Below are 13464 nucleotides of genomic sequence, written 5' to 3'. Positions count from 1 at the left end.
CAATCAGGTGTGTATTCACCTGACATAATATACATAGCTCAGCATATACAAATAAATGCAATAAAAATATATATCTACTACAGAAAAGGATTGAGGAATTGAACAACCACTTTTACCATTCATCAAACAATCCCTATTTTAAGAAAATACACATATCACAAGAATGATCTATCTCCTTCGGTTTCATAATTATATGAAATTTTAGGATGCTTACACTTTATTTTGTAGAAACTAATTTTTCTTTCTATTAGATGTTCCATGAGTACTGAAAATATTGTATTTTCTTTGTAACTTTTCAGACAACTGTCACATCAAATTGTTTCCAAATGACTCAAATGTTGCGATATTTTGTTTTCCTTTATAACCAGTGGCCCCTCTTCTGCTGCTGATCTGTGACTGCGGGATGGGTTCTATGGGGGGAGTGGCAGGAGGATTTATCCCAGTTCCTGATGGTTCCGAAGGAACAATTCATCAGTGGGGAATCGAAGGAGCTCAACCTGAAGACAAGGTGAGGACCCAGTTTCTAAAACATTTCAGGGCACCTGTTTGGCTCAGTCGGTTGGTCCGACTATTGATTTTGGCTCAGGTCTTGATCTCATGGGATTGAGCCCTGCTTGGAATTTTCCCTCGCCTCTCTGTCTGCCCCTCCCCTGGTCACAAATGCACCCTTTCTCTCTCTCTCTCAAAATAAATAAACATTAAAAAAATATTAAAACATTTATTTCAATCACATAGAGCAAAATCAGATTTATATTCAGATAGGAAAAACAGTAGCGGGGTATAAAAATAAGACACTCCTCGATCTTTAAAGACCTCTGTGAGTCAATGTTGAAATAAATGGACCTTTTAGGATCATAGCTCTTCAGATGTTACATCATAAAAATGGTTAGTCCTGCAATAATTTGGGCTTCTTGTAAAGTCATCTTTCGCAAACAGCCCATTTCACCCATATTGCCATGAAATTTGGTTCATTTTTAAATATATTTATTTTTGGGACATTTAAATATATTTATTTTGGTTTGCAGGAAATCACAAATATTCGTGTGCCGCCTATAACTGCCAATGGAGCCGATTTCATGGAAAATTCTGGTAAGTGAACAACAAATGGATATTTTTAAGGCAATATTGGATTAAATAAGAAATACTGAAAAATAATAAGTGTTCTAAATCATTTTCTTAATAATTTGCACATATGTACACATGCTGGGGAGATGTTACCAGTGAACAATGGGTTTCAATGAAAAGATTTACTATTAGTATATCAGTCAATTCCATGACCTAGCTCAGGTTTCAGTAGGTTCGTTGAAGTTCATTGTCCAGTGATGCCGCCATTTTTAATATCTGAAGATTTGTTATATATTTTCCAAACTCTGATAAACTGAAGTATAGCTCTCAGTGAATTACTATTTTTTTTTAATTAGGAAAGAGTTCACATGTAGAAAATGTAAAGGAAAATATAGCAAATACTGTGTACCTACCACTCAACTCTGACTATTCTTAACATTGGTAATATTTGCAGTTAAACCTCACATGTGCACATCTTCTATATTGTTGCCCTTCTTCCTTCCCCAGAACTAACAATACCCTGATTTGAGTTCAAGTAACAGTTTCATATTCAAGCATAATGGGACAAGATCGTTTATGTTGTGACATAGGTGAAATTATTTATTGCTTTGGCTTACCAAATAACCATTTTATTCATATTATCTCAATGCCACAACTAAGGCATACACTGGGGGAACAAGAACTAATGCCTAATATTAAATTTTTTTCTTAATTCCACACATAGCAACAGATTGTTTTTAAATATCTAGCCTGCAAAGTCTGCATGAGCTCACCCAAAATGTCTGCCTTTATCAGCTACCCCAGATCCTCACCTGCTTCTCCCGATTTATTTACATAGCAAAAACTATATTCAGAATTCTCTAGAAAAAATATAATTTTCCATGAAAGTGTAATGTAAAGGTAATAGAATAGTCATAACTCGTTAAATTTTCTTTAGGCTCCAAGACACTAAATTAGTGCCTGCTAATTTGCTTGATTATATTATGCATGTTCCCTCTTTAGTTTCCATACTACAGCAATATGACAGCTTAATTTCAATTTCTTTTTTTCCTGAAAACAAATAAGCATTGCCTTAGAAGCTTTCCATGGCTATGTGCTGAATATTCTGTTTTTACTTTATTATTTCTGGCTTTTGTCACTGAAAACCTATTTCTTGTGTATATTTTTCAATTGCTATGTTTGCAGAGCTATTTCATCTGCTAAGGTCCTCTGTTACAGCCTCATCTCCTCTGTTACTCTCACATATCAGACCGTAGGATGTTCTGACCACCTCTAGTCATTTAATTGTAATTTCTCCCACTTACATACTTATTTGCTTTACTTGGCATCTGTTCAGGGATATCAAAAAACAATTTAAAAAATTACAGCATAAGATGCTACAGAATTTTCTCCCGTTTTTAGAAGTTTGTATGAATACATATGCTGGAGGGACAGTGGTGGAAGGAGCTTCGGGAATGGAACTGAGCACCAAGCTTGGAGCAGCTACAGGATCTGGGGCCGCTGCAGGATTCGGCACAGGCACCGGACTTGGCATTGGTTCTGCAGGACAGTCTGGAACGATGAGAACAAGGCATTCCACTGGAGGAACCAATAAGGACTATGGGGAAGGAGCAGTAAGCATGAATTTCCTGGACTCCTATTTTTCTCAGGTAATTGGGTCGAACACTCTGTGGCTTTGTTATCTTTACATTAGATGTCTTTTCACTTGACTATACTTCAGTTTTGCAATTCATTTTTGTTGTTGTTATTTTATTTACAGCTTGTTAAAATGTAAGAAAAAAATAGGGTTCTTTGCCAAAATAATACAGATGATGTAAGGTGGCTGCCACGATGGGGCTACTAGTCAAAAGGAAAAATGGTATTTAGACACAAAGGGAGATCATATAACAAGTAGAACTTCATCCCCCCAGCTGGAATAACAATGGAAAGCATGTCAGGATCAGCAGCAACTTCTTTAGGAATACAAAGCAGCTTACTTTGTGTTTCCTATACCATAAAGTATGCCAGAACACACATGCATAGTTTTCTGAGACAGGGTTGTAGTATTTTTCACATTTTCAAAGGAGTCTTTGCCCCCAAAAGTTGAAGAACCATTGAATAAATGACCCAAAAATCAAAGCGGGAAAAAAGAATATGATCGAAGATCGGATGAAGCGTGAGGAAGCATAGAACTGAAAGGAACAAGGGTTCAGGAACAGAGAAGACTTTAAGAGGAAGGTCTTGCCTCTTGATTGGTGCATCATTAGAACAGATTTCACACACAGCTTCAGTATCAGAGCTGGTAAGTCCTGGGATGTGGCCTGTTGCTGAGAAGGCAGATCCTGACACAGTGACTGGCAGGGAGAACTTGTTTGGGATGAGGACTCTTGGGATTTTCTGAGGTGTGGTGTGAGCCTTAGTTAGGGGTCAGGCTCCCACAAGGTTTGGGGAGTCTAGCATTAACAGAGGTACACACAGGAAACCCCACACTTGTCCTAGTGAATAACCTCCCGGCTTTGAACACATTCATTTTGTAGGCCTAAATCCACGTTAGTACCTTCAAAACCCAGAATTAAAACACGAGCCTAGGCCAGATTCAATTTTGAAAGAATGTCAACTATACCGTTCTCCAAACACCAGATAATTTCTGTAACAAGACTGTCGATATACAAAGCGTGCCTTTACTTCTATGGATTACCTAAATCACACATTCATGATCAAACCTTGAGTTCTGCGAACTGTACTGTATTCTTCAACTGACACGCTTTTAAAATTCATTTTTTCCACTCTTCTCCACCTTTAGAAAGCATTTGCCTGTGCAGAAGAAGACGACACCCAGGAAGCAAACGACTGCTTGCTGATCTATGATAACGAAGGAATGGGTGCCCCCAGTTCTCCCGTGGGCTCCGTGGGCTGTTGCAGTTTTATTGCCGATGAGCTGGATGACAGCTTCTTGGACTCGCTTGGCCCCAAATTCAAAAAGCTTGCTGAGATTAGCCTCGGGATTGATGATGAAGCCAAACAATCTCAGCCACCTACCCAAGAAGGCCATTCTAGGATTGAACCCTGTGGCTATTCCATAGACATCCAACAGTCAGAATCCGTTAGGGGCCAGCCTGTGCCAGGCAGTCAAGGAGCTTCCGCTTTGCCTGCTTCCGGCTCTGTTCTCCAGCCAGCCATTGCCATGCCTGACCCTTTGCAGCCTGGTAGCTATTTGGTAACAGAGACTTACTCGGCCTCTGGTTCTCTCGTGCAACCTTCCACTACAGTCTTTGAGCCGCGTCTCACGCAAAATGTGATAGTGACAGAAAGAGTGATTTGTCCCATTGCCAATGTTCCTGGCAACCTACAAACTCCAGCAGAGCTATGAGGGTCACATAATACAATCAATACAGAAGATCCTTGTTCCCATCTGATATGACCAGAATGAACTGGAATAAACATAGCAGCTGAAGATAGATATTTGGACCAAACTGTTCAAAGTAGCATAGCAAAGCTCACAGTATTGGTCTAATTGGGCACTAATTTGGTACTCTCATAAACTGATCATGATTAGTTTAAATTTTCTAGTTAATATCCCCAAACCAAACATGTTGTCACTCTTACTTCTCAAATACCATTCAGGTGGTAGTAAATCTTGATGTTTCTCAAAAAACCTTAAGATCGTATTCAGTGGGAAAATTTTCACTTAACAATTAACAGCTTTTAAACTTCTATTTGGGCAGTGCCAATGAAAGGTATCTGTTGCTTTAAATAAAATGCAGTGTGTTTCAGTGGATTAGGCACTTGGTGTCAAGAGCCCCAGTTCTTGTCTCTGTCACCTTTTCTTATGTCACTAATAATGATGTAAGAGTCATAAGGTCTTTGCTAAAGCATTTCGAGCTGCTTGGAAAAAGGACATAGGTGCAGCTGAGTTTTTGCCACCTTCTCGGTGTTGGGAGACTCTAAATGCATCTTTCGCTCAAGCTAAGGGCTATTGGCTTATGCGTTAAACTTGCTGTATGTATATTCCTCGATTCTCAAAATAAGACAGTTTTGAAATAGAAATATCATAGAACATTTAGGAAAAGTTTAGTATTGTGTAAATAATATTTTGTGTTTTTGTAAACTACTTTGAAATGATCCATCCAAAGAAAATAATTTACATCGAGCTCCTTCCTACACCCTTCTCGGTACAAATCTTGTGTTAATAGTTCTTGAACTTGACTCTATTTTTTTTAATGTCAGTAGGTAGATGTAGCTTATGTATGACATATAGCGATGTTTATTACATTAACAATGTCCACAGACTTTGTGAGAATACAAAACATGTTTCTTCTCATAAGCAAAAGAGGCGTCTGACCAGAATAACATATGGTGAAATTTTTGAATATGTGTGATAAGCACCATTTCAAGTCAAAAATGGATATGGAAAGAGATTGTCAGTAACCTCTATTAAGCCTCACTCCTTTTAAACAGCTTCAGAAATTTAATTCTCTAGCATAACAATGTTAGATTTAGAAGTTATAACTTCATGCACATGGCCATGATGGCAATGCAGTTCTTCAAATCATTTCTGGTCATTCAAGATCTTCAGCCTTTAACCCAGAGAGAACACTCTGTCTGCTCATCAACATTTTTGTCTTAGCTGAGTCTTTACAAGGTCATTGTTGAGCTCCATTATCTCTAATTGTACATAAAATACTCTTCTCTGGGTTTGTTTGTTTGTTTGCCATATTCAAAACGTATTTGTTTTTCCAGATGGAATGCAAAGTAATAAAGTGTGTTTTAACACAGAAGGATACAGTCCTGAGGCTACCTGGGTGGGTAGAGGCCTCCTAAATGTCCCTACATCTAACATTCTTCCCTCTCCCTGGCACCATGACTGACAGGAAGGTTATGTGCTAGGAAAGAAGTGTGGGCGATCTGTTCTGTCAAGACAATCCTGCTGCTTCAACAACAGCTGCAGTGTGCCCATCTTGAAGTGAGGGGACTCTGTGGAGGGAATTAGACTCTATGGAGGGAACTTGACTCTGTGGAGGGGAACTAGACTCTGTGGGGGGAACTAGACTCTGTGGGGGGAACTAGTCCCTGTGGGGGGAACTAGACTCTGTGGAGGGAACTAGACTCTGTGGGGGGAACTAGACTCGTGGAGGAAACAAGACTCTGTGGAGGGAACTAGAGTCTGTGGAGGGAACTAGACTCTGTGGGGGGAACTAGACTCTGTGGGGGGAACTAGACTCTGTGGAGGGAACTAGACTCTGTGGGGGGAACTAGACTCTGTGGGGGGAACTAGACTCTATAGAGGGAACTAGACTTTGTGGGGGGAACTAGACTCTGTGGGGGGAACTAGTCCCTGTGGGGGGAACTAGACTCTGTGGAGGGAACTAGACTCTGTGGGGGGAACTAGACTCGTGGAGGAAACAAGACTCTGTGGAGGGAACTAGAGTCTGTGGAGGGAACTAGACTCTGTGGGGGGAACTAGACTCTATAGAGGGAACTAGACTTTGTGGGGGGAACTAGACTCTGTGGAGGAACTAGACTCGTGGAGGAAACAAGACTCTGTGGAGGGAACTAGACTCTGTGGAGGGAACTAGACTCTGTGGGGGGAACTAGACTCTATAGAGGGAACTAGACTTTGTGGGGGGAACTAGACTCTGTGGAGGGAACTAGACTCTATAGAGGGAACTAGTCTCTGTGGAGGGAACTAGACTCTGTGGAGGGAACTAGACTCTATAGAGGGAACTAGACTTTGTGGGGGGAACTAGACTCTGTGGAGGGAACTAGACTCTGTGGAGGGAACTAGACTCCGTGGAGGGAACTAGTCTCTGTGGGGGGAACTAGTCTCTGTGGGGGGAACTAGACTCTGTGGGGGGAACTTGACTCCGTGGAGGGAACTAGTCTCTGTGGCGGGAACTAGACTCTGTGGAGGGAACTAGACTCCGTGGAGGGAACTAGTCTCTGTGGGGGGAACTAGTCTCTGTGGGGGGAACTAGACTCTGGGGGGGGGAACTTGACTCCGTGGAGGGAACTAGTCTCTGTGGCGGGAACTAGACTCTGTGGAGGAACTAGACTCGTGGAGGAAACAAGACTCTGTGGAGGGAATTAGACTCTGTGGAGGGAACTAGACTCTGTGGGGGGAACTAGACTCTGTGGGGGGAACTAGACTCTATAGAGGGAACTAGACTTTGTGGGGGGAACTAGACTCTGTGGAGGGAACTAGTCTCTGTGGAGGGAACTAGACTCTGTGGAGGGAACTAGACTCCGTGGAGGGAACTAGTCTCTGTGGGGGGAACTAGTCTCTGTGGGGGGAACTAGTCTCTGTGGGGGGAACTAGACCCTGTGGGGGGAACTAGACTCTATAGAGGGAACTAGACTCTGTGGGGGGAACTAGACTCTGTGGAGGGAACTAGACTCTATAGAGGGAACTAGTCTCTGTGGAGGGAACTAGACTCTGTGGAGGGAACTAGACTCTGTGGAGGGAACTAGACTCTGTGGAGGGAACTAGACTCTGGGGGGGGGGGGGAACTAGACTCTGTGGGGGGAACTAGACTGTGGAGAGAACTAGTCTCTGCGGAGGGAACTAGACTCTGCAGAGGGAACTAGTCTCTGCGGAGGGAACTAGACTCTGCGGAGGGAACTAGACTCTGCGGAGGGAACTAGACTCTGTGGAGGGAACAAGACACTGTGGAGGGAACTAGACTCTGTGGAGGGAACTAGACTCTGCGGATCAGCTGCCAGGTCCTAAGGAAGTTGCCTTGCTGGTACCACTGGGAAGCTCGCTCCGGGGTCTAGATCACACATGGTTGATTTGTGCCTCTATTATGTGTGGGAATTAAATAATAATCATAATTATCCTTATCCCAAGTTCAAAAGTATTTTCGGAATCCTCAAAGTATTTTAATGTTGCCTCTTAAAACCCAACTTAGGTGAGTTGGAAACGTTGCTGCATTGCCAAACTGCAGAGGAATCTATGTCATGGCAGCAAAGGCTATGTGAGGAGGAAGTGGAAATAAATGTGTTTTCTAATAAAAATAGATTAGTCTTGTCTAGGAGGTCCTAACATTGATTTGCTATGTAAAAGTAAACTCAAAGCAAAAATGTATCTGTATTTTTTCACCAAAAATAAAAATTGTTTTAAGCAAAAAAAAAAAAAAAATTCAAACTGTCTTTTTATTTGATGTATTATAAATTTTAAACAGTACACCCTAAAACTTTAACAGTGTAACACTGTTACAATAAAACTGTTTGGCAACAAATTTATGGGTATTCCTTAACCATTTAGTAAAAGGGGAACTACTCTCTATAATTAATAGTTATTAAGAAATATAATGTAAATAACGGACTTACATATGTATTTGAATCACTAATTTATATCTTTTTCTAGTTGATACGTTTTTTCCATCCTCCCAGTCAGAAAGGAAATACCTGGGGACTCTGGATCTCTTCTTCATGCAGGAATGGGGCTAGCAGAGGTGCTGGATGAGGTGGGGCTGTCACTCGTTTATTATTTGTTTGGTAATTTGCAACGGTCCTTTAGACAAATGTTTTGACATTCTACAATGCTTCAGAGAGAAAAGCTGGAGTAAAGAGAAGGTAAGGTCTCCAACCTAACATAATGAAAAAGGTACCACGGCTCTGGTGACCATCAGGCCATCAGTCCCAGAAGCCTGGGTTTGTCTCCCAGGACACGCCTGTTATTTTTATGTCTTCCTTTAAAGGGATGCCACAGAATAAGTATCTTCAGAACTTTAGATCTTGCTTTGGCTGACCTTCCTCATCCTTTAACTGTACAATTCACCTTGGGTGCAGACTTGCACAGGTGCAGACTTGTGGAGCAGAAACTGGATTAGAGTGGATGTTCAGTGAAGAAAAGTGGATGGCTCGACTCAGACGTTCCAGATCAACCCCCAGAAGGCCATATAGGTAAATTCCAAAAATATCCCCAGACCCTCCTATTTATACAAAGTTTGAAGAATAAGTACAGCAAGGTCAATTTACCTTAACTTTCAAAAGTCAGGTGAGAGTGTGAAAAAAAAAAAATGCACTCAACTGACAAGTTTCAATGTATCTAACAATTAAGAAACAAGTAAAAGTTAAAGATATTTCCCTCTGGTTATTGGCAATTCAGCACTTTCTCCACGTCTTCACTGGGTCTAAAAACGAGTAACTCTGAACCAGAGATGATATGTTTTTTGGTTTCTTTAATTTTTTTAATGTTTATTTATTATTGAGAGACAGAGCATGAGCAGGGGAGGGGCAGAGAGAGAGGGAGACACAGAATCTGAAACAGGCTCCAGGCCCTGAGCTGTCAGCACAGAGACCGACGCGGGGCTCAAACTCACGAACAGCGAGATCATGACATGAGACGAAGTTGGACGCTTAACCGACTGAGCCACCCAGGCGCCCCCAGAGATGATATGTTTTAACGCTTGTTCAACAACACAGTCTGAGATCATTTTTAATTAAGGGGAATCACTGATAAGAAAAGAAGATAATTGTTTTGAATTCCAGGTGCCAGAAACCACGTTTTCCACAAGTGAAGACCGAGATTCCTTCTGTTCTGCCTGATCCCTCTGTGACAAGACATGGGCCATTCTAGGTTGGTGTCTTTGCTTTTTTTTTTTTTCTTTAAAAAAAAATGTAAAACAGAAAAATCTAAACACAACACAGACATGGTTAAAACTCAAGGGAATGATGTCTAAAAGAACAAGTGCAAATGGATTCAGTGACCAGAGTAGGAAGAAACTAGACACTGGTAAGAACAACCAGGTGGCCAGGAGAACTACACATTCTAATTTAATTCTTACAGAAACCCTGATTGTAGTCAGGCAAACAGAGACCCAGAGAAGCAACTTACTTCCTTAGGGTCATTCAATAAAGTGACATAAATGTAAAGGTTTATCTATAGCAATTCGGTAGTAATAGTACGTAATTATTACTCTGTCAAAATACTCTGCTTGCGTTCAGCTCTAAGACTTGGGGAGAGCATGAAAAGTTGGAAAGAATACAAAGAAAACAGTGAAAATAATTTTTAAAAGACTAGAAATCTAGATGTAATTCTTAAGATGAAAAATGTAGTACGTTGTAGGCAAATACATCTATTTGGACATAGAGGACAGAGCAATCTATATCCATCTCTATATAGCTAAGATTGGGAGCTAAGATAAAAAGGTAGAGACAAAGGAATAGGTAGAAAGAATGCAAATACATGATTGGCTACTATTTTGAAGGATTTGTGAGGTTCTTTTTCAGGGCACAATGACATCTCTTCCACATTTAACAAGGAAAACAAGCTACCCGAAAGTCATGGAATCTCCTTTTTCATGAACTCCTCAAGAAGGACTTTGATAGCACACTATTTAGAAGTTATGTGACATGTAGCGAGATACAAAAATAACTTTATGGAGAGAGATTTTGATTCAATATTTTATATTATGAAACGATCGCCATGATTAGTCTAGGTAACACCTGTCACCATACGTAGTTACAAAACATTTTTTTCTTGTGATAAGGGCTTTTAAGGTCTACTCTCTTTACAATTTTCAACTATGCAATTCAGTATTAACTGCAGTGACCAAACTGGATATGATATACCCATGACTTATTTATAACCGTAAGTTTGTACCTCTTGACCTCTTTTACCTATTTGTTCTACCTCCCACCCCCCACCTCTGGCAATCACCAATCTGTTCTCTGCATCTAAGAGCCTGATTTCTGCTTTATTTTGTTTCATTTTTTTAAAATCATAACGTTAAATGGATCCTTCCACCTCAGTTGTTTCCATGATTTGTGGAGAACAACACATCTGAACAACCACAACTTTTTTACTCCTCAACACTATCTCGATTTCCACCTTCATTCCCATGAAGTGTGTGAGACCATCATATTTCAAAATTTATGCCTTGGAACATCTCTGATGTTTTCTTTGTGCTGAATTTCTCATTATTAAATTAGCCAACAGAAAATTCTATGTGGAAACACAGAGCATCAAATTATGATAATATAAGCAAAACAGTGACATTGAAAGAATAAGTATGTCCTCATTTCCTCAGAAGGCAAAGGAAGTATTTACGTTCCTTCATAATCAAGAGAGGATTGCAAAGAACTCTCTTAATTAGAAAGCAGCACAGAATCAGGTAATCTTGTATTTATGTAAAGGGATAATGACAGGTTTCCACTCCTGCAACAAGTCATTGCTACTAAGCCAAAAATGAGTATTTAAACACAAAATACAGGATTAACTTCAGTCATGTCTTCCCATATCCAACTGACTAGTGTTGATAGTAACATTTATAAGATTTATATGGTCCTAACCTGGAGGTAAAACACACACACACACACGCACACACACACACACACCGCTCAAGTAAGCACATAGCTTGGCACAGCTGAAGGAGTGTCTTTCCATCATCAGACCCATGGACCAGACACTGATGCTTGGTTTGTCTTGCAGATAAAAGTTTCTGCATACAGAATTTATTATTAAATAAATAATAGATTTATTATTAAAAAGAAAAGAATCACCTAGGTTTTCCACCTAACTTTCTTGAGGTAAGGCATAATGAGAAGACCTTGTTTGGCCAAACTCTTAATTATTCTTATCCAGGGCTGACATCCACAACTTTAGATTAGTAGAAAAATGTGTCATAGGAAATGGAGGTATTAGTCAACGAGTACAGTTTTTTTTTATACAAGATGAATAAGTCCTAGAGGTCTACAGTACAGCACAAAATCTATAGTTAACAATACTGTATTGTATACTTAAAATTTTGCTAAGAGGGTGAAGCTTATACCAAATGTTCTTGTCAACAACAAAAATAATAATAAATAAAAGAAAGGGAGAAAACTTTTAGAGGTGATGAATAGGTTTATGGCATAGACTGTGGTGATGGTTTCATGAGTGTATACTTAGCTCCAAATTCATCAAGTTATACACATTAATTATGTACAACTTTTTGTATGACAAAAAAATCTTCAGTGTGTGACAAACACTTACATCTAATAAGTTCTGACAGTATTTCTTTCTGTGTCTTCCCTTTTCCTCTCACCTGTTATAAATTGCTATGAATTTTTCCTCACAAGTTATGGCTGCTACAGTAGAAATATAAATGGATTTTCTAACTTGCCACTCTTCTTGCATACACTTTCTTGGACCCTGCAACATCCTCTTTTGTGCTCCTCTCTGAAGATTCTTTCAAAGAGGCAAACCAACAACAAATGCTGCCAAGATGACAGAAGCTCTTCTTCTACTCTATGCAGCTCAGTTTCACAGCAGAGCCTCCAGAACAAGCCAACGCATGCTATTGCTACTTCTGCCAATCCTGGCTAGGAAAGGATGTCTCCACTGAAAGAACAAGTCAGGACATGACGCTGGGTATTTTGATAGGAAACACTGAGTTGTTGGGCAAAGAAAACCTGCGAAAATTTGCACAAAATCAAAGCTACCATTCTAGGACCTATGAGAAAGTTCTAAAATTTCATTCCATCTATTAATCAATCAAAATGACTGCGTATTAGGTTAAATGATTAACAAAAGATAAATTTGAAAACTTTTTGATTCGGTTTATTTTTTAATTGTGTGTTTTAAGTTAGTGGCTAAGAGTTTAAGCTTTGGAGGGGCACCTGGGTGGCTCAGTTGGTTAAAAGCGTCCGACTTCAGCTCAGGTCATGATCTCACAGCTAGTGAGTTTCAGCCCCATGTCGGGCTCTGTGCCAACAGCTCAGAGCCTGGAGCCTGCTTCAGATTCTGTGTCCCTCTCCCACTCTGCCCATCCTCCACTCATGCGCGCGCTCTCACGCTCTCTCTCTCTCAAGAATAAATAAAGATTAAAAAAATTTTTTTAAAAAGAGTTCAAGCTTTGGAGACAACTCCTTGAGTTCAAATCCCAGCTTCACTGCTTCCTTGGGCAAGTCACTTAACCTCTTTGCACCTCTCTGGACTATTATTATGGAAATAACAGTCCCTACATCATGAGGTTTCTGTAAAGAAGTTACAAGAATGCATTTAGGACATAGTGCTCAGGAAGATTACTATTTTTATTACTTTTATTATTATAATTTAAACCTTCAAAATGAACTCAATTCAAAGTTAGGAGTACTGACATACAAACTAATGATACCATACAAACTCAAAACATCTATATCATCTGATCCAAAGCCTTGTTTTACAGATGTTCAAACAGGCTGAAAAGTAACTTGTTTCTCAAAGATAGAGTTGGGAATTGACTAGGTTATTTCTCTTTCTGAGACTTCAAACTGCCACTGTAATAATTCTTTTTCACTAATCTTTTGCCTTAGTCACAAGGCTTGTCCTGCCTAGGCTACTCCACAGTGGAAATTCCTCGGAACACACAAGCAAAGAGAAACAAATTCATTCACATCAAATTGTTATCTCATGTAGCTGAAATGATGAGAATCACCAGATGATTGTGCTTCCTT

The 13464-nt window shown here is 40.0% G+C and overlaps 2 protein-coding genes across 3 annotated transcripts in view; one reads left to right on the top strand and one right to left on the bottom strand.

Moving 5' to 3' along the window:
• The window catches only part of DSG3 (desmoglein 3), a 32880-nt gene extending 27058 nt beyond the window's left edge, over positions 1-5822 (top strand). The window contains exons 13-16 of the mRNA XM_058692435.1: positions 369-508; positions 1026-1089; positions 2467-2714; positions 3848-5822. Coding sequence (XP_058548418.1) covers positions 369-508; positions 1026-1089; positions 2467-2714; positions 3848-4414 — 1019 coding nt within the window. The 3' untranslated portion in view covers positions 4415-5822. The remainder of the gene's footprint in view (positions 1-368; positions 509-1025; positions 1090-2466; positions 2715-3847) is intronic.
• DSC1 (desmocollin 1) overlaps positions 1-13464 on the bottom strand; it is a 352925-nt gene that overhangs the window by 328824 nt on the left and 10637 nt on the right. The window lies entirely within an intron of this gene.

The sequence above is a fragment of the Neofelis nebulosa genome, chromosome 11 (assembly GCF_028018385.1).
Source record: "Neofelis nebulosa isolate mNeoNeb1 chromosome 11, mNeoNeb1.pri, whole genome shotgun sequence".
In the NCBI taxonomy this organism is placed as follows: Eukaryota; Metazoa; Chordata; class Mammalia; order Carnivora; family Felidae; genus Neofelis; species Neofelis nebulosa.
The sequence above is the reverse complement of the archived record's forward strand: the minus strand, read 5'-3'. Positions and strand labels throughout refer to the sequence as shown.